Genomic DNA, 25,961 nt, shown 5'->3' on the forward strand with positions numbered 1-25,961 from the left:
CTCAGCAGACTGGCACAAAAGCAGCAGGTGATAATTGGTAGCTTACTATATATTTATTGCTTACCATACGTCACAGTGCGTAGCACACACCATTCACTTATAAAAACATGCTTATGATAAGAATAAATAGTACTTTCATTATTACTCAGTCTCTACCCGTGCCTGGCACTACATAAGCAAGGGTGAAGTGGAAGTTTCTTCTTTTTACTATTATTGAGTACAGCACTTTACACCACGGCTGGCCCCCACGGGCCCTGAGTAAATAACCTTCGCGATGACTGTCCTCCCTTCTGAGCATCCCGGACGGCCCCGCCTCCAGACTTCCACGACACCCCGCCCCCTGCCACCCGGTAGCCCCGCCCCGCGGCCCGCGCCGCGCCTGCGCACAACACCGGGAGGGGCTCCGCGCGCGCAGCTTCTCGCCGCCTGAGCGCGCGCAGCCGAGCCGGCCAGCCCGCTGCGTGCGTGCGTGCGTGCGTCGCTGCGTGCGTGCGTGCGTGCCGTGCGCTCGCCGGGCACCGCGGCCTCGCCCTCGCCCTCCGCCCCTGCGCCTGCACCGCGTAGGCCGCCCCCCCCCACGCGCGCACCCCGTAGGCGACCCCCGCCCGCGTCCCGGCCGGCCCCCCCTTTCCAAATTTAAAGGGGGCGCAGCAGTAACGCCTCCCGCCTCAGGTGACCTCTCAGGGGGTCTCCCCGGCAGAGGTGCCCCGCCGCTGAGGAACATGGCGAAGGTGGAGCAGGTCCTGAGCCTCGAGCCGCAGCACGAGCTCAAATTCCGAGGTAAGCCGGAGGCCCGCCATGTTTGGCCGCGGGGCTGCCACGGCCGCCCCGCGCCTCCGCTCGCGCTCGCAGACACCGGCGGCGCGGCGGTGACGTGGGTGCCCGCCCGGCCCGCGGTCCCCGCCCCGCCCGACGGCGCGCCTGCCCGGCGCCCGGAGCCCGTCGGGCCGCCGGGCGTCCCGGGCCCGCGCCTCGCTCTGAGCCTCCCCGCGCGCGCCCGGCCCTCGAGGCGCTGGGCGCGGTTACCGTCCCGCCGGGGGATTGCTCGGGCCGAGCGCGCGCCGCCCTCCGCGGGGTCGCCCTCCGCAGGGGACGCCCCGGGGCTGCTTGCTCCTGGCGGCCCGCGGCGGACACCTGCAGCCGTCCCCCCGTCACACCTCTGTTCCGCGCCGCGCCGGCAGGGCACTCACGCTACCTCAGAGGACCGTTTTACGCACTTGTTTACTGCGTTTCTGCACTAGAAGGGAAACTCCATGAGGACAGGACCTGGTCGTTTGTCTTCCGGGTGCCCAGCACGCTTTAGGAGCCTAATAAACCTCTGTTGGACAAATGAATGGAAGCGCCCCCGCAGCTGCGATGGGACGGGGCTCTGCTTGTCTTCTGCTGCGCTCCTGGTGCCCGTGGCCCGCTTCTGTGCGGCTGGGGACGTGCGGGGACCGCCGGGGGCGGAGATCCCCCCCCCCCCCACCACCAGAGCAGCCTGGACCCGGAGCCAGGGGAAGCCCAGTGCGCCACGTGTGCTGGTGACAAGCCAGGGCCCTCTGTAAAGTGCAGCTTTATACTTTTTATGGTTTTTTCTCCCTTGCCTTCTCCACTGAAGGACAAGCATCATGGGGCAGTGGGGACCACGTCAGACTTTCCCAGTCTTCCTTTTAAAACGTGTTGAGTAACCATGTACTAGGTATGTGCTTCGCACTGGAGAGACAAGGAATGAACAAGAGACAAGTTGCCTGGCATCATAGAGCTTACCTTCTCATGGGGCATGTGGGGTGGGGGGCAAATCAACGAAGGAGAGTGTTTCAGGTAGTGGTAAGTGCAGTGAAGGAAATACAACAGGTGATATGATGAGAGTACACTTTATGTCAGATGGCCAGGTCACCAGGGACTGCCAGCACTTGGCCCTCAGTAGGTGCTCAGTAGATGTCTGTGGAATGAATGCTGGCCAGAGGCGCCCTAGTTTATATGTACTGGCAGGAGGTAGTATAGGGTAACTTACCTAAAGTTACCCAGTTGGCACATGGCACATTTGAACTCAGACTTCAAAGCTCGCACTCTTCAACGGTTATGCTGTCTTACCCCTGGGAAATACTCCAGAACTGTGGCTGTCACTTTGCCTCCCAGAATAACAATCTGAAATGCCTCTAGATGGTATAAAGAACCGAAGATTTTCCAGTTAAAATGAAAATAAAACAAAAGCAAACAAAAAACCCCCCACAAACCTAGCCTGGATTGTAACTCTATGACAGTACTTTGGTTTGGGTGATGTTCTCATGGCCTTCTCCTAGAGCAGGCAGCCTGGGCAAGGAATCCAAGTAGCGAAAGTGAAGGCGGGGGGCGATGGTGTCCACTCGAATTGTCTGAAGTTCTCTACCCCAGAAGCATGGTTGAGTTACTCCTGGGTACTGGCACATTCATTCATTTAGTTCACAAACATTTACTGAGTGCCTGCTCCACACATCAGATACCGGAGAGGAAGAATTACATTCTCTCTCAACCCTCACCCCAGAATTTAAGTGTNGGGAACGGGGCAGAGGATAGAATCATCCAGGACTGTGCAATGACAGAAGGTAGAGTTCTCCGAGAGCAGTAAGGAGGTCAGCTCCTGAAAAAGGTGTCATTTGTGCTGAATTTAAAGGTCAAATGGAAGCAGACTAAAAGAAGAAATGATTGGGGAGCCTGTAAGGCTGAGGAAATCCCACATATAGAGGCAAAAAGACTGAGATGACTGGGCCCCTTTGGGATGCCACCAGTAGTTCGGAATGACAGCAGCAAAGAGCATTTGTTGGGTTTGCAAGGCAAGGTAGAAGAGGCTAGCTAGCAGATAGGAGTAAGATCAAGGCCTTCTGTGCACAGACAAACCAGTGTCCGAGTTCAAATTGTGTTGCTTTTCCTTAGCTAGTCCTTCCTTGATTGATTCCCATCCCTCCACGGGCCCCCCAGTATGTAATGTTATGGAAAGAGGTACTGATTTGAGAAAATTAAAGTTTCTGTACCAGTTTTTTCACATAAAGATGTTTGACCTTGGGCTGGCAGCTTCACTCCTCAAAGTCGGGTCATTCTTGAGTCCATGGGGATTTGGACTCATATCTGCCTTGTCTCCTGTAGAAAGTTTTGTTGTTGCTTAGGAGTGATCCTATGGCTGTTCAGCAACTTTGAAATGTACAGTATTGTAAAGGTATTGGTAGTTGTATTTGTTTTTTTTTTTTTTTAAGATTTTATTTATTTATTCGACAGAGATAGAGACAGCCAGCAAGAGAGGGAACACAAGCAGGGGGAGTGGGAGAGGCAGAAGCAGACTCATAGCTGAGGAGCCTGACGTGGGGCTCGATCCCATAACGCCAGGATCACGCCCTGAGCCGAAGGCAGACGCTTAACCGCTGTGCCACCCAGGCACCCCTGGTGGTTGTATTTGGACAACTGCTTTCATCATTTCAGCTTCTTTACCTGAAAGGTAGAGCGGAGAGCAGTGATCTTTCTGGCCCTGGGTTGGGCAAAGTAATGATGGCCAAAGTCACTGGATATTTTTGCTAGGGCAGTGGTCCAAGAGAAGTCATGGTGTCAAATTGTTGAAGGCTGTTGGCTCATGACTTCAGAAGAGGCCTCTGCAGGCATGTGTAAACTACTTTATGAGATTGGTTTATTTGTTTTAAACTGAGCACTAAAACAAATTAGAATAGAGCCTCAGTACTCTGGCTTGCTGTATAGAGTTCATTCATTTCGGGATGAGAACTACATTTAACTGATTTCTTCCCAGTTACTGAGGGTGGTGACTCTTGATTTCAGGTGGTTCACTTCGATGAATCAAACCTGTAAGCTAACTTAATAAGAAAGCAATAATTAAAATGCCTAAAATAACTTATCATTCAAAGGAAAAAAGTTAATTATCTTCTAAAGGAAAAAAAGCATCTTTTAAATGCAGCTTAAGATGATATGGGATATATATGTTGGATTCTTTTTCATCTTGGGCATTTTGTTGAAGTTAAGGATGTCACCGAGGAAAAGAGAATGCAGACTTATATGACTTTGTTCAGACTACTGGAAAGTATCAGGCTGCATTGTGTTAAGTATCAGAAAAGAAGCATTACACTGTGATATTTGCCCTGGTGAAATAGTACTGGTCTTGGCGGGGGGGGGGGGGGGGGGGGAGGCTTTCTGAAAGAGTTAAGGGTCTTTTGAAACCTGTGAAAAGTGTGCTTTCCGATGTTACTCTTTCGTTGATCTCACATCTTCCAAGGCCTAACTCTTCCTTTCCCTTGCATCTCCTGACCCCGAGGCCCTACTTGTTGCCCAGCTCAAAGAGCTTTCTGAGTGAGTCACTTTCAGGGCATTTTGTGTCTGTTCTTTTCTTTCTCTTCTCTGTGCCCTCCTATCAGATTCCATCTGTGGTAAATAGTATGTCTTGTGTTTTTTTGGTCATTGTCCAAGACTCTTAATCCTCCTTCACATCCTAGCACCCCCTCCCGCCCATGAAGCAGTCACGTGAGAGTGGTCTGTTAACTGTCCTCATGAGCTGATCAGTTGAGGTTTAAACCCACTGTGGACCTTTGCTTTATTCTGAGATGAACCCAGTGGCCTTCAGGATGTCTCACTGTTGGTCAGTAGGGATGACACTGATAGATTGGTGTGGTTGGGGAGAAAATAGGAACCCGGCGCTGTAGATGGAGGACAGGTTAGTGACACTGTCTTTTGTGTGAGGGAAAGCATGCTTGGAATCATTAGTTCACCCCCTTAAGTTAATGTGTAATTTAATATTGTTTAGGAAGCTAAAAAATATAAAACCCTGCAGAGAGAGTCCGTTGGCTGCGGTCATTATCTTTCTGATGCTAAGTACAGCGTTCATTCTTTGGCTTTAGGATAGCACTGATTTCCTTCACATTTCATGATCACATAGAACAGACTGTGTTTTACAGCACAACAAAATGTCAGCAGTGTGCTTAAGATTCTTTATGGTGGTGGTTTAAATCCATCCTGAATAGATTATCTTCATTTATTTAATTATTAACCAGCTTGCTCATCAAAAGTAAGTGGCATTAAACTTACTAAGCTTTAATCAAACTTAAATCTTCTTAGATTGTACTATTTACTTCTGAGTTTATGTTCCTGGGAGAAAAATGTGAATCAGAAGTTAACTTTCTTTTATTCACTTACTTCTCTTCTTCACAGTTAACTCTTAGGGGGAGAAACGGGTCGACATGGCCATGTGCTTATATCTGGGGAAAGTGGTGACAGCTCCTTGATGAGTATGGTTGTGACGCATACAGTAGTTCTCTTCGTGATTGCCTGGTGGCTTTGCATCTGTGTGTGGCTTTATTAAAATAATTAGCCTGAATGGATGCTCATCAAAGAGGTGAACTCTTAAATGTTATTAACACTGTCCTTTATTTATTAAAATTATATAGCATTCTTTTTTCCAGTGCTGAGGACAGAGTACGGAGAACTTTGACCTGCAGTATTAACCACTTGGTAGTTGAAGATTAGGGGAGGAGTCAAGGGAGGAAACTGTTCTGGTTAGCATCACTTCAGTACTAACCTTCGGCTCAAATTTTAAAACCTGAAACTTGAATTTTTACATAGGAATTATCTCCAAGATTGCCTCATCCATCCCCCATTTGTATTTGAGAAATTGGCTGTCTGAAGGATGCCCATGATTTGGAACAAATGAGCACAGCTTTCAGCAAGATGACAAGAAAGACGGACACGAAGAGCGTGGAGTTCCATTAGTCAAGACAAGGTTGCCATAGAGTCTTTAATAAAATAAAATAAAAGCCTTCTGCACAGTTATTTTGCAGCGGGGATTGTGTTAAAAACAAAGTTACATTATGGTTTCCAGGCTTGCTTCCTCGTTTTCTGTCATTTTCGGCCCCTTTCAGGCTGTCATCAGCATAGCACAGCCAGGATTGCTTTGGCCCTTGCTCAGGGGATATGTGCCTTCTTTGAAGTTTTTACCTGACGGACCTGGGCTGCTGGCTTTACCAAAACAAGAGTTGGTTAAAGAGCTTTGTTTATGGAGACAAAGTTACTGAACTTGACAGACATTTTTAGATTATTTAAAAAAAAAAAAACCAACGTGGCAAAAAAGTATCTCTAGAATATCTCTTTTTCAAAATGTTAAATGTGTTAACAGAAGCCTTTGATGTCTAGATACAATGCCTTAATGTGCTTTATGTTTCCTGCTTTACATGGAAAAAAAAATCATTGAGAGTATGTCATAGTTCCATGGGAAACAATCTTGAAGTGCTTTCTTTTAATAACATTTTCACATTAATTGCACAAAACTGTAAAGCTGTAGAAACACCTTCTTAGAGTTTTCCTTTATCTTTCAGAGGGTTATCATGAGGCTTTGACTGGTAGGTTAGTGTTTCTTTTTCATCAGTGTCAGATAATGTCTTCAGGCAGACTTTTGGCTTGTGTGTATGTGTACACGGCCACGTGGGCACCTCAGGTACGGCTAGCGGGTACACGCTCTTACCGATAACTCATAATATGTTTGAATTAGTGTACATGGGCAATTCAATAGGCTCCTACATTAGCCTATCTGGGAAGGGTGGTTAGGGAAATAAATCTTTTGGGGGAGAGAGAGACTGTTGTTTGTGTCCTTTGGATTGTTCTTCAAGGCAGTGGAGTGGACCCCTGGACCGTTTACCTAGATTTGAATTGCTTGTGATGCGGCTTAGAACCTTTACAGTTGTGTTAGATTGTCTCTACGGGCTGGAGGGTGCGCAGGGAATGGAGTGGAATAGAAAGCTGAACCTAGGGAGCTAGAAGCAGAGGGCGTATTTGTAAGCGGCTAAGTGGTAGACTCCCCCTGCTTCCCTTCTGGGTCGGGTCTGGAGCTAAGAGCAGCAGCTGTGGTGGTGTGCCGATGTTCATTTGGAAAGAAAAGGTAGGGGAAGAACGAACATTTCTAGAAGATAAATGTTTACTTTCCAGAAGGTAGTCCACAAAGTGTAGGGACTGTTGTAGATGCTTTATGTTCTTTATCTTGTTTAACCTATGGCATAATCCTGTGAGGTCAGCTACTCAGTGGTTAGACAGCTGGCCCCTGAATGAGGATATAGTGGTAAATGGGGGTGCAAGGATTTAACCCAGGTGTCTAGCACCAAAGCCTGTTTCTTTCCAGTATATCATTGTCATCTCTTTAGAATGAACTCATAAAGGGGTTCATTCTTGGGGGAGGAATGCAGAGAATTCATAACCATTAAGGAAGTATTTGTAGCTGTCAGAATAATTGCTTAAGAACATTAATTAATTAAGAATTATTCTTTGTGGAATTTTAAAAAAATGTTTTATTTATTTGATAGAGAGAGCGTGTGCATGCATGAGGTGTGGGAAGGGGCAGAGGGAGAGGGAGAAGCAGACTCCCCACTGAGCAGGGAGCCCAATGCAGGGCTTGATCCCAGGACCCCGAGATTATGACCTGAGCCTGAAGGCAGACGCTTAACCGACTAAGCCACCCAGGAGCCCCTCTTTGTGCAATTTTTTTATGAGGGATTTTGTACCATACTCTTTAAAAAGTTTGTATTGATGATGAGTGCTTTGGAAGCATTCTTTGGTTTACCATGTGAATATTCACTTTTTATATCAGATTTTGATGGTGTTTCAGGATTCTTTATATTTAGAAAACATTAGCTTTCAGGTAATTTGCAGTTCTGTTATTGAGTCTTTGGATGGTGGAATGAAATGTGCGTGTGATAGGGATGCCACAGGTTTGCAGGTTTGTGAAGGGGGAATTAGAGAAGTTCAAAGGGTGTTTATTAAGATAGGAGTATCTAACATAAATGACCTTCATAGATGCCACCTTGAACTTGACAGGTAGGGCTGCAAAGCCTTTAGTCCTGAGTGTCCCTGATAGACCCCTCCTTTCAGCAGGAAGCAAACAGGGTAAACTAATATATAACTAGAGATTTCTCACAGGCTGAAAGAGACTAACTCCAGCTATGTAACAAAAAGTGCTCTTTTATTCTGCTTGAGGTGTACTTTGGAAGTCCTTGTTCCTCTGCATGAGGACCTGCAGGTGTATGGATCCGACTGGAGAGGGCTTAGAGCCATGCACGGATGTGGTGATTGTGTACATGACAGATGACCATCCAGTTGTGAATATTTTGGGTTTCTTTCTTTCCCGCAGTTCATCCTTTGAGGTTTTCTTCATGGACAGACAACCCCTTCTTGTCTGGTGGAATGAACATGACTGATTCGGGGTTGGTTCTGTCACCACATACTAAAAGCTTCCTATGGGCCAGGCATTGGGTTGGGGACTGGGGAGGAGTCCTGGCTCCTAAAGTACCCAGCTTCTAGGTGGCAGAGGGGGAGAGGAGACTATGGAGACAGGACCCTTATGTGTTGTCCCTAGTTGGGAGCCTAGAAAAAGCTGTGTTGTTCTTTGGGATTCGATCTCACGGGAAGGAGGCCTGTGAGATTTATGACTCAGTGGGGTTATACTGTGTGCTAGGCATTTTTCTAAACCTGCTAAATATTTAATTCTAACAGGCTTAGGAAGTGAACGTAGTTATCTGCAGGTTCATGAACCTGCATTAGAGGCGGAGCTGGGATTGGAACCAAGGTCTCTCTGATTGCAAAGCCCATGTCTTTTATCACCATATTGGCACTGTTTCTTCCCTTAAACCATAAGTGGGGGCCTGGCTGACTAGGAAGGCCCTAGATTTTCTTATTTGTTATGTTGTTACGAAGATGAAAGGAGGACTGAAAATAGGACAGTGGAAATCGAGAAGAAGTGAAAGAGAAATGAGAGAAAAAGAAAGGAACGGTGCTTAACTGTAATCGTAATCCAGTAATAGCCTCCTGGCCTCTGTGGTACTGCTGCCACAAAGTTCAGAGTTGTTCTGGAACCTTAGAGTGACTGACTTTCCTGACTTCAGCAGATCTTTCTACCACTTCTTTTTTCCCTTAAGAACTTCTGTTCTAACTTGATGACTTCTGAATGTGTCATTAATTTGTTAGTGTTGAAAATTATGTGCTGATGTTGTCACTGTACCTTCCCTTCTGCCTACTGGAAGTCCCTTATTTTCTCACTGCCTGAGACCCCAGATGATGTCACTTGATTGGGGATGAGTTTAGCCTTTAGTTTCACCACTCAGCATGTATAGTACAGTAGAGAGAAGGGAAGGAAAGGAATGGTACCTATCTCAGAAGTCCTATTATCACCATCTCTGGTTTATTTTTTTATTATTTTTTTAAAGATTAATTTATTCATTTTAGAGAGAGAGGGAGAAGGGAGGAGGGGTAGAGAGGGAGGGAGAGAAAGAGAATCTCAAATAGACACCACACTAGCACAGAACCGAAGGGCTCGATCCCAGGACTCTGAGATCATGACCTGAGCCAAAGCCAAGAGTCAGACACTTAACCGACTGCCCCACCCAGGTGCCCCACCATCTCCAGTTTAGAAGTGAGAGAACATAGGTCCAGGACTTGGCGAAAGGTGTAATTTGTACTGAAGTCTTTCAGCCTGCAAAGCGTGTATGCCCTGTATTACCAGGGGAGACTTTGTGCCTGTCCTTGCTATCACTTGGAGACACTCGGCTAGGATCACTGGCTTTGATTTCTTCTTCCGTTGGAGGAGGACGCTTGAACTGAACGTCTCTTGGTGTTCCTTTCAGCTCCAGCCTTCAGAACATGAACGCTCCTTGAGGGCAGAACCTAGGGCTTGTATTTCCCATGGCCTACCAGTGCTTTGCACTAACTGGCGCCTGAATATTTAATTAACAAACCCTCTTTTCCTGTTTAAAAGCTCACTATTCTATTGACCTTTCCTGAGTATTCTTGGAGATATTCTTATCTAGTTTTTTCTGCATCTCCTCAAATTGTACAGATTGTATATCATTTGCATATTTTGTTTATGCCTTACTCTCGCGTGCTTCATTTTCTAACTGCTTTATTTTTTCTTCTAGAATGCAGATTCCTTTAGGTTCTGTTTCTTTACTTTTTCCCATTAGCGACTAACAGAATATATCTTTTTTTTTCCCAGGACTTTTTAAGGACTTCTTTTTCCTTTTTGGGAGTAGGTTTAGATTCAAAGTAAAATTAACAGGAAGGTACAGAGATTTTGTATGTACTCTTTGTTCCCATGTGCATAGCCTCCCCAGTTGCCAACATCCCCCACCGGAGTGGCACTTTTGTTAGATGACCCTACACTGACCTGTCATCATCACTCATAGTCCGCCGTATACATTAGGGTTCGCTCTCAGTGTCATCCAGTCTTTGGGTTTGGGCACATGTACAGCGACACGTATCCACCATCATTATATCATACAGGGTATTTTCAGTGCCCTAAAAATCCTGTTTTCCACCTGGTCAACCCTCTCTCCTCAACAACCCCTGGCAACTACTGATCTTTTCACTGTCTCCATAGTTTTTTCTTCCTCAGAACGCCATAGAGTTGCAATCGTGCAGGCTGTAGCCTTTTCAGACTGATTTCTTTCACTTAGTAATGAATGTATTCTTTTCTTATCCTTTTCTTTTGCTAACTCCAAAGAAGGGATACAACTCTGGACATGGTCGTCTTTTTAGCGTTTGGTATGACTGTTTGAAATAGAAGCATACATAAGAATAAAAAGAGCGATTTGATGAAAAAAACCAGAGGTTTGTCCTTGTGGAGGCTTATTTGAATTCTCATTCTGCTGGTTGAATTGATTTGTTGGCATATAAATGTATCCTGATGGACTGCTCTGAAAATCTAAATCTGTGCTTTTTGACCTTTTTAAAGTCAGACACTGCTTTACTAATTGGATGAAGGAAAGCCATGAATCACTCCTTAGAGAATCTGCAGGTGTACTCATTCAAAACTTCCTCCTGTGATTTGGGGACAGAAGGATCACAGTTACTGTGGGTGTCTAGCTGACCTCTAATCTCACTCAGAACAGCAGAGGTGGAAGAAACATGGAAGGTCATCTAGAGAAGTCCCGAGAAAACTTCCAACGTTCATTTTTATTTTATTTTATCATTACTTTATAAATGAGTGCCTTTGGTGCCTTTCTCCTTCAAAGCAAGATCATTTCTTTTTTTCTGTACATATCCTGCTCGCACTGAGGCCCTGAGTGCAGTGCTCGGCCAGTCTGGTCCTCAGTAAGCCTCCGAGTGTGGGCTCTTCCAGCTTTAACTGCTTTCTCAGTCATGTTTGCCCTCTCTCACTACTCCCTTCACGTTCCCTCTTGTCCTGACAGGCTTCTGGAGATAGCAGTCTTAATACCTATTCTTACCACCCCTTGCTCCTGCTGCTGGTGCCCGGGACCCTCGTTACTGCTGCTCTCTGTCTGTCGTGTGCAGTGACCCTGTGTTCTGCATGCTCCCTGTGGCGCTTACTGTTGCCGTCCTGCCTCTGACGCTCTTCCTTCCCCTCTCTCGTCCTTGGTGGCTTCTTCCACCCCTTGGGCCCCTTTCGCCCACTCCTCATGGAGTCCTGTTGGTAGTGTGGAAGGCTACAGGTTGGTTTCCTTCTCTGCCTCTTCTCGCTTTTCTTTCTCAGGTTCCCTCCCTCCCGTGCTCCCTCTGTCTTTGCTTTTCCCCATTGGGGGGCTCTTTTCCTGGCACTCACAGATGACCCCAGGTCTGCCCCCAGCCCATACATAGGGCCACAGGGACCTCAAATGCAGCAGACTCCAAACTGCCCTCCTTACTCCCTTTGCTTTTTCTCTTCCCATCTCCTCTTCCTGCAGCGATCTCTGAGCGGTGTCCACATCCACACCCTTGACCAGTTCAGTGACTCAGATAGCCCGTGACTCAGATCTGCCCCTTCTTCCTTGTCCCCTCTGTGGCTGCCTTGTTTCCCTCTGGATGACTGTAATCGCCTCTTGACTGGCCTCCTGTCCGAGTCCTCTCCCTTCTCTCCCTACCGATGACACTTTAAAATATGCAAATCTGAGCTCATCTCTTGCTTGCTTAAAATCATTAAATGTCTCTCCATTGTCAAAAGAATGAAGTTTAAATTTTTAAAAATATTTATTTTTTTATTTTAGAGGAACAGAACGAGTTGCGGGGATGGGTAGAAGGAGAGGGAGAGAAGCAGACCCTGCGTTGAGCACAGAGCCCAATGATCCTGAGCTCATGACCTGAGCTGAAACCAACCAGACACTCAACCAACTGAGCCACTCAGGCGCCCCTAAATTTTTTTTTTTTTAAGATTTTATTTTTAAGTAATCTCTACACCCAGCGTGGGGCTCGGACCTATAATCCCAAAATCAAGAGTTGTGTGCTTCACTGACTGAGCCAGCCAGGTGCCCCTGAAGTTTAAATTTTTTAACAAGACCTGGAAAATCATTTGTGCCTGTTGCCCTTATCACCAGCGTTGTCTTTCCTTTACCTGTGTTCCAGCCTTTCCTCCATCCTGGTCCTAGGGCTTTGCAGATGTTGTTCCACGCAGAATGAGTGTGTTCCTCCTGTCTGCTGCCCCTCCTACTTCCCTTCAAGGCTCAACACAGCTTCAGTTCTTGAGGTCATTCTCCTGTCACTCTCTCCTCTCACATGTGCCTGGGTCCATATTCCCACATTTACCTTCGTAAGGTGTGTTTGGTTTCTTGACTCCTTTCCTCATTAATCAAGAAGATCTTTGGCTTTTTGGACTGTGTCTTTTCTCTCCAGATACCAGTGCCTTGCGCTGTGCGTGGTACATGGCAGGGTCTCAGGGCATTTGTGGTGTCTGGGTGTAAGAATGCTGAGAAAGGAGAGAAGCAGGAAAGAGAGGAGGGGACTTTGTGTGGTGAGGAATGGTGAGGCCCGCCAGTGAAGCCAGCAGGAGCAGCTGATCCATGTAGACACAGTGCCTTCCACTCAGAAATGGGTGAGGATTTTCTGCCCTGTGTGGGCATTTTTCTTTCTCCTACAGACTTCTCTTCTCACCCATCCTCGCCTCCTGTTTCAGAGCCAGAACTGGCTTCTCACCCTCTGTTCTTTTTTTTTTTTTTAAGATTTTATTTATTTATTTAACAGAGATAGAGACAGCCAGCGAGAGAGGGAACACAAGCAGTGGGAGTGGGAGAGGAAGAAGCAGGCTCATAGCAGAGGAGCCTGATGTGGGGCTCGATCCCATAACACCGGGATCATGCCCTGAGCTGAAGGCAGACGCTTAATGACTGCGCCACCCAGGCACCCCTCACCCTCTGTTCTTTACCCATTCCTTTCCCATCACATTGCTCCATTAGTCAGCCTATTCTGGTGTCTCAGATTTCTCTTCTACTTAACGCCTGCCCTGTGCCTACAGACATACTGAAGTTTCCCCTTCCTGAAGAGAAATCACATTCCCTCAGCCCTTCCCCCACTTCAGTGAATGCCCGGTCTTCCATTACAGCTAAATTTCTGGAAACAATCCGAATTACTGGTTTGCGTCTTCACTTTCCTTTCAATTCTCAGGCCTTACCACTCTACTGAAGCCATTTGTAGTTCACCAGCTTTCTGTCTATGACACTTATTTTTTACTTTTCTGATGAACTGCCCACCTCTTTATCATTTCTTTTACTGGGTATTGACATCTCCCAGGCTCTGTCCTCTGTCTTCTCCACTTAAGTCTTCTCCACTTTATGTTTTCTCATTAACAGTGCCTTTAGCTGTCACTTCTGCACAGAAAATTTGCAAATCTGTATCTCCAAGCAGGTCTTTTGATCCCTGGGCTATGCCTACTAGGCATCCCTCCCTGCCTGTCTGGTTGTCATGAAAGCATCTCAGACTCAACATTGTCCGTACTGTATTCAGGATTCATCCACTTGTTCCCATCAAGTGTGTCTTTCATATCTTGGAAATGGCCCTTGCACTGTGCTAGGTTCTCTGGAAGCCCCAGACTCAGCTTTCACCCCCCTTCTTTTCCCCCTCAGCACCCACTGCGCTCCTGTGCTGCTTCTAGCCCCACTGCCGTACCCTGAGGCTAGGCCCTGGCCCTTCAGGGTTATTGCCGCAGTCCCAATTCTGTTTCTGATTCTCCCTTCTTCCCCCACCGTTCAAGCTCTCCTCTGTACAGTTTTCAGAGCTACTTTTCTAAAATTGAAATCTGATCATGTCATGTCTTTATTTTAAAGCATTCATTGGCTTCCTAGATCCTACAGGTTAGTGTTCAAAATTCCTAGGCCAGGATCAAAGCCTTTCAAAATTGGGCCACACTTTTTTTTAAACAGTGTCAGCTTTCATTTTCCATTTTAAATGACTAAGTATTTATAAGCTGTTTAGAGTAAGAAACCCTTAGACACGTGCAGACATGTGTCTTCTTTCTGGTTTATACTACATGCTGTAAATGTTGGGGAGGCAATGGATGCTTTCAGAACCCACGTCAGAAAAGAGAGACCCGGCTTTTCGCCTTACACCTATATTCCTAGAATTATTTTTAATATTCTTCATTTCCCCATGCACAACTCACTGCCACACTTGTATAGGGTTTAGGTAATTAGTTTTTACAGTTTATTTTTACTTTAACTGTAAACTGTTCAGAATGCATTTCTCAGCTTCATTCACTTACCTCATATCCCTTCTGTACCCCTGTGACGTCCCCTGTGAAGGCCCCACTTTGATCACACCACACAGCTCTTACCAGGGCTTTCCTGCAGCTCAAAAGGTGTGTTCCTTCATCTTTTCAGACTCCAGGATTTCCCTTAGTGTTCAGCCCCCCCCACCCTCACTGCCCTCCTGCGTTGACATAAAATATTCTCTGTTAACTTTAATGCAGCATTCAATGCAGTGAGAGGTAGTGTACAGCCCAGCAGTTCAGAGGTGAACTCTGGGGCCATACTGCTTGATGTGAATCCTGTACCCGCTACCTTAAAAGCCACATGACCTTGGATAAAGTGTTTAGCTTCTCTGTGCCTCATAGCCTTCACTACGGGGCGTGTTAGTATTAAATGAGCTAACACATGTGAAGTCCTTAGAATAGATCTGGCACAGTTTTTTTTTTTAAGATTTTATTTTTTCAGTCTTTACCCACAGCATGAGGCTCGAACTCACGTCCCCGAGATCAAGAGTCCTGTGCTGTACTGACTGAGCCAGCCAGGCATCCCAGACCTGGCACAATTAAATGTTAACTAATGTCACTATCATTTGATAATTTCTCTCTCTCTCTCTTTTCTTTTTCTTCCCAAAATGCATTATCCTAGAGCCTCAATCCCAGATTCTTATTTCTTAATTCTGGGTGGGTCCTGGAATGGTTCTCCAAGCATACTTACTGTCTTCCCAGGGTTCTGGCAGGAGAGCAGAGCCATCTCTGTAGCACAGTACCTGGACAGTTCATTCATCAATTACTTATTGAATGCCTACAATGTGCTAAGTACTGTTCTGGATGCTTGAGAGACCAAGGTGAAAAAACTGACAAAACCTTTGCCTTAGTGAGCTCATCTTATGGTGGGGAAGATGGGCACTAAATAAAAAACGAGGAGATATATATATATATATATGAAACATGGTGCCAGGTAATGGGGCAGTGGAAGTTGAGGGGGTGTTGTGCACAGGTTAAAGGGGTTTGGCAGTGCATTCTGTATTAAAGAGGGTGATTGGAGAAGGCCATGCCCCTGAGAAGGTGGTATTTGAATTGAGACTTGTATCAAATGAATGTGCACACCATACACACGTTTGGGGAGAGAGCATTCTAGACAGGGAAGGGCAAGTGCAAGGCCCCAAGGTGGCACTGAGTTTGGTGTGTTCAAGGCATAGTAAGATCATTGTGCCTGCAGAGGTACAATGTCAGGAGAGTAGGCTCTGAGAGGTGTGAGATGTGTGGGTGATGGTATGTGTGCAAGCCGTAAGGGTACTGCAAGAATCCAGGCCGAGAGTATGCCAGAGACTGTGGCTAGCACCAGGGTGGTGGCAGTGGAGAGAATGTGGTGATAAGTGCTCAGATTCCAGATCTGTTCTGAAGGTAGAACTGGCTGATGGGTTAAATGTGGAGTGCGGCAAGGGGGAGAGGAATCTAGGGTAACTGCTTTTGGCCCAGACGTGTTAGTGAGTGATGGTTCCTTTTCCTGAGATGGGAAGCAGTGGGTTTGGGGGTGGGGAGTGGGGTTTAAGAGTGTTGTTAGGGCTTCACATGCTTAATACACCTGCAAGCCGTAATCAAGGGAGAGGACCAGGCGTGGATGTAAATCTGGTTACCGTTAGCTTATTAGAATATGGTATTAGAAGGAATACTTTTTCTCAGTTGAGAGATTAGGTATGCCTTTCCCAAAGAGAAGGCATTTGAGCAAAACTTTGAAGAATGAGTATGATTTCTAAAGGCAGAAAAAGGGGGAAATAGAAGATATTTTTCATCCAAGTCTCACAGCCTTTTCCCTGGTCCCTGGTTGAATTTAAGAAGCTGCTGACCTGGTTGATAATCTCTTTTCACTGGTATAGCCAGTTAAGTTCTCTATTGAAAAGGAAACCAGAACAGATTACATACTGACTGATAAACCACATTCTGCTATTCCTCATTGTTCACAAATTGAACATGTAAGGTGAACCATAGAGGTGCAGGATGCTAAATGTGTTTTGCTTCACTCTGTGTGTCTGCTGTGAATCGGGATGTGTTGATTTTGGTGTGGAAGCTTTCCACGTGCCGTCATCTTCACTAACGATTGAACATTGGGGGAGTTTTTACTTCTACTGATACTGACCTTATGCACTTGACTTGAGCTGTTAATTTATAACTCAGTCAAGTTAAAACCGCAGCTACAATGATGAGGAATTGGAACCCCCTTGCTGTCTTACCACTCATATCCCTCACTTGGGCATAATGTCTATCTTGACTCTGCTTGCTTTGTGTGAAAAAAGTGAATCTTGTTTTGCCACTGTCCTGTTTAGGTGGAATTTTATTTGGAGTGGAATATCACTTATCTTTTTATTTTCATGTTCACTGTAATCTTGTGATTACTTTGGTCTTCTAAAGAGAGAAAAATTACTAGATGTTTGTTACAATGGGGTAAAGATCGTGCATTAAAAAAATCAGTTTATTAAATGGTCTAAGATACTTTTAGAACTGATAAATAAAATTCATACTAGTCAGGCATACTATTACCTTAAAATAATCTTCAACTGTCTACTGTAGTCTTAGTGCTGAGTATAGATAGGATTATGCAGTTTCAGTCCTTATATAGTACTTTTAGCTATTTTTGTATTTAGGAAATAAAAAGAAAAGTAGTCATAGTATTTCTTTCTAGAGGGGTAAAGCCTTCTAGTCTTCACAGTTCTAGTAATAGACTTCGTCAAAAATTTTAGGTTTGGGTTTTTGTCTTAAATTAGTGAGACCACTGCTACTTTAAATATGTTTTTAAATGATAACCTTGGTTTTTATAAATTACACAAGAATGGCTGTTGATGTAGGTATATTGGTTTTCAACAACTCCACAATTCAGGATTCCAGTATTTTTATATATACAAGGCATTCTGGGTAAGAAGAAAATGATCTCAGATATGGTCTGGATCTGACATAACCTGCAGGTAGCTTTATGTGGGAAAACACTTAAATACAGAAAAATACAGATAATGTAATAAATAACCAAATACAGAATCACTAAATGTTAATAATTTGTTATACTTGTTTTAAGTCTTTCTTTAATAAGTAAACCTTACTAAGAATTTGGAGGCATGTCTGCCCATTTATGCTCCTCTCTTTTCTTTACTCTGCAGAGGAGTTTAGCGTGACCCTCTTCCACTGTTTGTTGTATGACTTCATGTGCTGTTACGGCGTAAGTGTCCCTTAGGGTGCTTCTGAGACCTGTCTCTTGTCCAAATACAGGTCTGGTTAATTCTTTTCAGTTGTTATATATTATTCCTTCATAAGAATGTAGCGTATTTATTATTCACAATAAGAGTTCTTTGTGTAGTCTGAATAATAATTGCTTATCTGTTAACATAAGCTACAAAGAGCTTTCAGTTTCCTAAGCCGTTCCTTGTTTCCAGCTGTATGTCTTTTTCGGCTCTTTCCTGAGTTTGACCTTAGGCCTTCCACAGTACTTTCATCTATTGAATTCTTACACTACAGTAGAGTGCCTTGTGGTCTAGCTTTCCCACCCATGGAGTTGGTGGCCAACTGACTTTTCTTTCTTCTCCAAAGGAACTAGGAGACTAGTGAGTTGAATAAACAGCCTGAAAGTTTGGTAGCGTCTGTTGCAGTCAAGTTGGCTGCTGGTGTGCCTCTGATGGTATCATCAGTGAGTATTCTTGGTGTTGATTTCTCCTGCTCTAATAATGGGTGTGACGTGTCTGTCTCCTGAGGATATTTTATTTACTTTATTAATTTAGAGGTTACTTTATTAATTGAGAATACTTTGCATTCTAAGATTTCTTCAGGAAAGGGATGTGTCTGTGTAGGGTTCTTTATGTGTGGTTATTTCAAAATAAGAGCTACACAATTAGGTTTTCTGTTGAAATATTGGAATCTAATGTCGGCCATTAAAAATATATTGGTTGCAAAGCTTTATTTTTGTTGCTGAAGCATTGATTTACTGTGAGCTAAAAATTCAATCAAGAAAATAGATTAAAAAAAAAACACAGAACTTCTCCCAGTGTCCTTACTCTTGAATTCATAGTTATTTAAGAGCTCACCCTCTTTGACTGTCTGTTACTATGCTATCGTTTTTTCATTTTTTTAGAGAGGGGTGACTTTAAACAAAGTTATCATAGAATAATAATGATGAAAGTGTTATTGACTCAAGTGAACATTTTTAATACCTTCAACCTGTATATGAACAGCATGACTTTATCATGACTTCAGATCCCAGTTATGGACTAGGCATCTGTTTGTAAGAAACATGCCAGGATCAGAGTTGAGTTGCCTCTGAGGAAGTCTGGTGTTCATTCATGCCGTACACACTTACTGAGCCCCTTTACTGGTTGGTTGACTGTTGCAGGCTCAGGGCATCCAGTGATGAACAGACAGGCACAGCTTCCTCTCCCATGCAGGTTTACTTTAGGTGGGAAGCAGTCAGGAGAGGAACATACGAGCTGTCAGGTGACAGAAATCCTGTGCTGAAGGTAGAAAGGGTGATAGTGTTGGGGAGGGGGGTGGTAGAAGTCTCGGTCATCCATTCACCTGGAACCTGGTTGTGCATACAGGGGAGGCATGCATGAAGAGTAAAACTATTGCTTAAAATAGCTAGGATCATGGTGTGGCCATTCATTCATTCATTCATTCAGAAAATTTACTGAGTATTTTGCCTTGTGTTTGGAAGTATTCTAGATGCTGATGATAAGTAGTGAACCAGAGGGACAGAAATGTCTCTGTTTTCATGGAGTTTCTATTTTGGAAGGAGAAGACTTACATAAACAAGGAAAAAAAATGTGAGGATTGGTGCATTGCAGATGGTTAGGGAAAGCACGAGGCAGTAGGATACTCTAATGGAAATAGACTGCCAAAGGATAAATTTTAAGGACATCTGTAAGATATCCAACAGACTTTATTTCATAGTGTCCATTTCTTCCCATTCCTATATACTTTTCCCGTGCACAGAGTCTATTGTATTGAAACCTCAAGCATGATTTTATTTTCTTAACAAAATCCATCATCAGTCCTAGGGTGCTGGAGACAGATTATTACCTTCCCAGAAGGTAATCTTTTCAGAGTTGAAGTGAAATATGGTAAGTTGTTTTTTGGAAGGGTTGAAGAGAGGAAAGATACTGTACCTAAATTGTGTTTGCAAAAATATAAAGTAATACAGCTCTTTTTATGCAGAGTGAAAAAAGCTGTTGTGGAGCTAATAACTTTAAGTTTATATCTGGAAAGCTGAGACCTGATAGATTATATATCAATTTGGTATATAAGTTATTTGCTAACACATATAGTTTGAGTTTCAAAGTATTATAGCTACGTTAGAAACATATTACAAAGGAAGGATGTGTATAACACCAGAATTTCATGAACTCCAGAAAAAGGAAGAAAAGCAATTTCTTTGCAAAGCAAAGCATCTTTCTTCATGTGTACATATGTGTGTGCGTGTATACACGCTTTATTCATTTATGTGTACACATATAAAATATATAAATATTTCAAAATATTTAGTATCAGAAATGTTGGGGGTGCTACCAAAACTTAATTAATACAAAGTCCAAATACTGTTTTTCTCCTCCTTTTTGATTAAAAAAATCCAAAAAAACCCAAGTTCTTTTTATTTTAAAGCAGTTTCAAGTTCACAGCAAAATTGAGCAGAAGGTACAGAGTTCCCATATACCCCTGGTTCCACACGTGCACAGCCTTCCCCACTATCAACATCCAGCACCAGAGGGTACATCTGTTAAAACTGGTAAACCTACATAGATACATCATTATCGCCCAAAGCCTGTAGTCTACATTAGGGTCCAGTCTTGGTGTTGTACATCCTATGGGTTTTGATAAATACATGTAATGACACGCATCACCATTGTAGTATCATACAGAATAGTTTCACTGCCCCGACAATCCCCTGTACTCCACCTATTCAGTCCTTTTTCTCCTCCCAACTCCTGGCAACCACTGATTGTCTTCAGTTTTCGTAGTTTTGCCTGTTCTGGAGTGTTATGTAATTGAAATCATACGGGATGCAGCCTTTTCAGATTGGCTTCTTTCACTTAGTAATATGCATTTAAGATTCCTCCATGTCTGAATTATGATAGCTCATTTTAGTGCAGAATAATATTCTATTGTCTGGATGGAGAACAGTTTATCCATTCACTTACTGAAGGACATCTTCATTGCTTCCAAGTTTTGACGATTATGAATAAAGCTGCTGTGAACACAGATGTGCAGGTTTTTGTGTGGACATGAGGTTTCGACTCCTTTTAGTGAATACCAGGGTGTTTGATTGCTGGATTGTAGGCAGGAGTACGTGTAGTGTTGTTGTTGTTGTTGTTGTTGTTGTTGTTGTTGTTGTTGTTGTTGTTTTAAGAAACAGCCGAACTGTTCCAAAGTGGCTGTGCCATTTTGTATTCCCACCAGGAAGGGATGAGAGCTCCTGCTGCCCCACGTCCTGCCCAGTGTTTGATGATGTTAGTGCTGTAGATTTGGGCCCTTTTGGTATGTGTTGGTATCTCAGGATTTCATTATTATTTTAATTTGCTGTTTCCTAATGACATATGTTGTACATCTTTTCATTTGTATATTTTTTCTTTTTGTTTATCTTATTTTCCATCTGTGTATCTTCTTTGGTGAGGTATCTGTTAGGATCTTCTGCCCATTTTTTGTGTTGTTCATTTTCTTACTGAGTTTTAAGAGTTTTTTTGTCTATTTGGATGACAGTGCTTTATCAGATATGACTTCTGCAAATATTTCGTCCCAGTCTGTGGCCTGCTTGTCATCTCATTCTCCTGACAGTGCCCAGTGCAGAGCAGCTGTTTTCATTTTAATGAAGTCAGCTTGTCAGTTATTTCTTTCATGGATGGTACCTTTGGTGTTGTCTCTGAAAAGTCACTGCCAAATCCAAGGCCGTCTAGGTTTTCTTCTGTGTTATGTTCTAGGAGTCTTATAGTTTCTTGTGTTGTGTGTGTGTGTGTGTATTTATATTCATTCTGGTTAAATTGAATTGCTGAGTAAAAATGAAATGATATATCTACCCCTTAAAAAATTCTGTCCTGCTGTTTACAGATGGGGTGATAAGATGTGCTTGAGGTCACACAGATGAGCAGGGCCAAGATGGAGTTTTGAGTTCACTTGGCAGTTTTCCCTCTTACCTTTTACAGTCACTGGGACCTGAGCTCTTAACTCTTTTGTAAAAATGGTGTTTGCATTTCCTGAAAGGAAGACTGTTGTTGGTCTTTTTCTCTCTGGGTTTCTGAATGAACAATTACAGAAAAGAGGTACGATACTTGCACTGCGCATAGATTGGTAAATGTTTAAAGATTTAATGGAATATGTTTTTCTACATAGCGCTCTTGTGTTTCCTGCCTTATAAGTTTATCCACCCATTTTTGATGACATTTTTAGTACTTGTAACCTGACCTCTTACTGTTGAGAAGTTTGCTGGATTGTGTGGATTGTGACTGTCTTTCCTTGGCGTTTAAACCAGCACTTTATAATTCCAAGGCTCCATGTTTGTAAGACTGAAAAATTAACCACTCCTTTCACCTTTAGTGCAACACATCCTTCTGCTGGCTTTGTATTCTTTGCTTTCTAAGACAGGTGCGTTCCAGATCTTACTGTCTGAAAATACGCACTTCAGAATGACAGTAAGTCACGACTTGGTGGAGAAAATAGCTTATACCGTGCTTAGCGTTATCTAAATTCCATTTAGAGCATGTCAGGGAGTCTGTACCCAAGTTAGTGCTGCTATTCGTGAACATCTACAAACTCAAGAATTTTCACAAACGAGTGAGTGTGCATAGTACAAGGCATAAAGATTATTACTCAAATTGTTAAGAAGATGAAAAATTAAAATGTTAAAGATTATTTCTAATTTCCCCCAAGTTCATATTGCTTCATTGTTTTGGCCTTCATTTCACACTTTAGATCCTTAGTTCCTAGTTTTGAATAAACATTATCTGAAATAAGGAATTGAAAATTGGAAAGAAAAATGATTAAATATATGTGCTGTGGTTCTAGAGGTACCAAATCATTTTTTCATTTCTTGGAGGAAAAAAGTCTAACTTTTGAAGGAGATTTCATTTGTAAAATTGACTCTGTACTTTATAAGCAATGTTTAAATTCATTGGTGATAAATATGCATGTTGGTATAGTAAAATCCCATTTTTTACATAATGCTTTAATGGAAATGGCAGTTTTATGAAATGAAAGTGACGAGTAAAAATCTGAATGATGCTCATAAGCCCTTACATCATTTTTATTGAGGTTTTTGTATATTCTAATTCATTAATACAGGGGAAAAGGAGATCACTAACATGGTTTATTTCCTATAATTACTCAAATCGAATATAATTTATTTTCAATAAAATTCTTAGAGTACATTGCCCAGGGTGGGGAGAAGAGGTCTGGCCTGTTTTTACAAAATGTCTAGATTTTTACTCGTGAGACTTCGCTGTTTTAACAATATTGTTCACTTGCATGTATTTTTTGTATAGTTCCCTCTAGATTTTTACTAATAAAAACTTATGTAAGTGCAAGAAATCCCAAATACTTAAAGGCCCAGGATTGAGTGTTGAGGGAGAAATCTGGGTTATTTATTTATCCTGCTTCTTACGACAAATACTGTTTGTCTTTTAATAATTTAGACTACCTTTTATGTGATTCATAATATGAAACATTATTTAAGTTACTGTGTAATAAATTAACTGGGGGGAATTTCCAAAAACCACTTAGTGTTTACAGTTAAATTTAGTTTATTTTTGTGGAATACCTAGAAGAAAAGGTCAGTGTAAGGGATAAACAAGTACTTAAATTTTGGTGCACCCCTACCCCCAACTTCTTTTTTTTTTTTTTTTTAAAGATTTTATTTATTTATTTGACAGAGATAGAGACAGCCAGCGAGAGAGGGAACACAAGCAGGGGGAGTGGGAGAGGAAGAGGCAGGCTCCCAGCGGAGGAGCCTGATGTGGGGCTCAATCCCAGGACTCCGGGATCACGCCCTGAGCCGAAGGCAGACGCTTAATGACTGCGCCACCCAGGCACCCCACCCCCACCCCCAACCTCTTGAGGTGGGGCAAAGGAGGAAGAGACACTACAAACTGAGTTGGAAACAAATAAATGTTCTTAATTTCATCACAGTGAAATCCTGCCAACAACCCTATTTTCTGCTCAGTATACTTCAGACCACCTTAGGAAAATCTGTTTGTTTTTTTTTTTTTTGCTTGTTTTTTTTTTGGATGTGATTGTGGGCCATTTTGAATTCTTGGTATTCTGATCTGAAGACACTTCCATGTTCTTGAGACAGAATTTTATTGAAACTAATAACTTTAAGTTTATATCTGGAAAACTTTAAGGCCTGATAGTTTTATAAATCACCATCAAATTGTTAGTACCCTCCCTCCCAGCCCCTGCCCCCAGGCTTTATAATTTGAAAGCTCACCCCTTTTCAGGTGTGTTTTTGTATAGACACACAGTTGTCTATTTTCTTCTCCTTTGCCCCAGCATTATAGAGCTGTTTGAGGTAGAGCTGTGCTTCTGTGGAGTTCTTGGGATTGGCAGTTCTTCTGTAAAGGTCAGGGAATGTGTACATGTGTGGTGTGTGTGCCATTTGTGCACGCGTGAGTGTGTGTGTGTGCGTGTGTGTGTTTAATGGCTGTGTTTGACCCCAGAAAATCAGAGTTGTGTTTAGTGGTTCTTATTTCCTTTTACTGTTGCTGAAGTGATCTCCAGTCTTACTGGGGGGTAAATCAGATTGTCTGCTTTGTGGAAAAGGGTAGAGTTGCAGAGAGCTGCTGCCTCCATAGTACCCCCCCCCCCGCGCCATAACCCCAACACAGTCTCTGCACCAACGCACCAGCGATACTGTTTCTCCCTGGATGCCATTCTAAAACTTGATACAAGGCTGGAGTGTTGTCCTGGTGTGGCTCTCCCTCATTGTAGCTGAAAACATTAGGCCACAGGGTACCTGCCCTCTTGGGTAAGCTTTTGGTTCTCAGTGAGATTACTTTGAGTGGAGGGAGAGGGAGGTTTGTGATGGGCATCAGTAGGTGAGATGCACGGCCAGAGATGCTTCTACCCACGTCTGGCTACAGCAGCACCTACAAAATGCCTGGTCCCAGAGGGCCGAAGGCAGGGCTTATTAGAAACATAATCAAATAGGGGCGCCTGGGTGGCACAGCGGTTAAGCGTCTGCCTTCGGCTCAGGGCGTGATCCCGGCATTCTGGGATCGAGCCCCACATCAGGCTCCTCTGCTATGAGCCTGCTTCTTCCTCTCCCACTCCCCCTGCTTGTGTTCCCTCTCTCACTGGCTGTCTCTATCTCTGTCGAATAAATAAATAAAATCTTAAAAAAAAAAAAAAGAAACATAATCAAATGGAAACGTTCTCTTTAGGCATGTCATTCTTGAAGGTGCCATTGCCCATGGAATGAGAATGAATTCTAGTTTAAGTAACTTCAAACAGTAGATGACCCAGTAGTACAGTTGGTTCTGCTATAATACAACCTGTGCGGTCCTGGAAATCACCACGCCACAGAAAACAGCACGGGGGCACTGTAGGGCTTACGAGAGGCAGATGAGGGTAAGTGCACAGTGTTCAAAAACTTTGTTGGTCATACACACACACAGACAGGAACCTAATCATGGTTTTACACATATTAAATGGGTAGGAAATACAGTATCGTATTTCAGTAAACGTGGGTGGCACTTCACCTTGAAGATGTGCAGCTTGTCTGTGGAGGTGGCATCGGAATAGTTGTAGTTCGCGAGTCACACTCCGGTGGAAGAAGGCGGGCAGGTGGTGGCACCGGGTGTGGGTGGGTGTGGTTGCTAACCCACAGGTGAGCTGAGGTAGCTTATAGGGGTTGAGGTGTGTGTAGGGGTGTATTTTGTGTGTTTCTAGGCAGCTTGGTTCAGCTGGATGTACTTTTCTGTGTTCACCCAGCATTTCTTGCAGACAAAATCATGCATAAGCATATGTGAAATTTGTTTTATGCTCAGATTGTCCCCCTAATATGCACATCAATCACACTGGAACAAATTCACGATTTCAAACTAAGCTTTGTGGCAGAACTGGCTGTAGTTTATTTGATTTTGGAACTGAGTCCCTTTTCCTTTTTTCTTTTCCATCATTATTGATTTCTTAATTTATATTTAAGTTAAGCCCATATCAAATTGATTTTTTTTTTTTTTAAAGATTTTATTTATTTATTTGACAGAGATAGAGACAGCCAGCGAGAGAGGGAACACAAGCAGGGGGAGTGGGAGAGGAAGAAGCAGGCTCATAGCAGAAGAGCCTGATGTGGGGCTCGATCCCGTAACGCCGGGATCACGCCCTGAACCGAAGGCAGACGCCTAACCGCCGTGCCACCCAGGAGCCCCTCAAATTGATTTTTTTATACCCTGAGCGCTTCTGAAGGAGAGAAAGCAGCCTGAGATTTTAATTTTGCTAGTGCTTATCCACCAAGTAGTTTCCTCCTTGGTAAATATCTTTGCCTGCCTTCCTGTCTGTCTGT

At 43.6% G+C, this 25,961-nt stretch overlaps 1 protein-coding gene across 1 annotated transcript in view; it reads left to right on the plus strand.

Moving 5' to 3' along the window:
- The first annotated feature begins 513 nt into the window (after positions 1 to 513).
- Positions 514 to 25,961, plus strand: part of VAPB (VAMP associated protein B and C) — a 52,403-nt gene continuing 26,955 nt past the window's right edge. The window contains exon 1 of the mRNA XM_040638518.1: positions 514 to 780. Within this exon, the coding sequence (XP_040494452.1) occupies positions 723 to 780 (58 nt within the window). The 5' untranslated portion in view covers positions 514 to 722. The remainder of the gene's footprint in view (positions 781 to 25,961) is intronic.

This window comes from Ursus maritimus, unplaced genomic scaffold, assembly GCF_017311325.1.
Source record: "Ursus maritimus isolate PB19 unplaced genomic scaffold, ASM1731132v1 scaffold_22, whole genome shotgun sequence".
NCBI classification, from domain to species: Eukaryota; Metazoa; Chordata; class Mammalia; order Carnivora; family Ursidae; genus Ursus; species Ursus maritimus.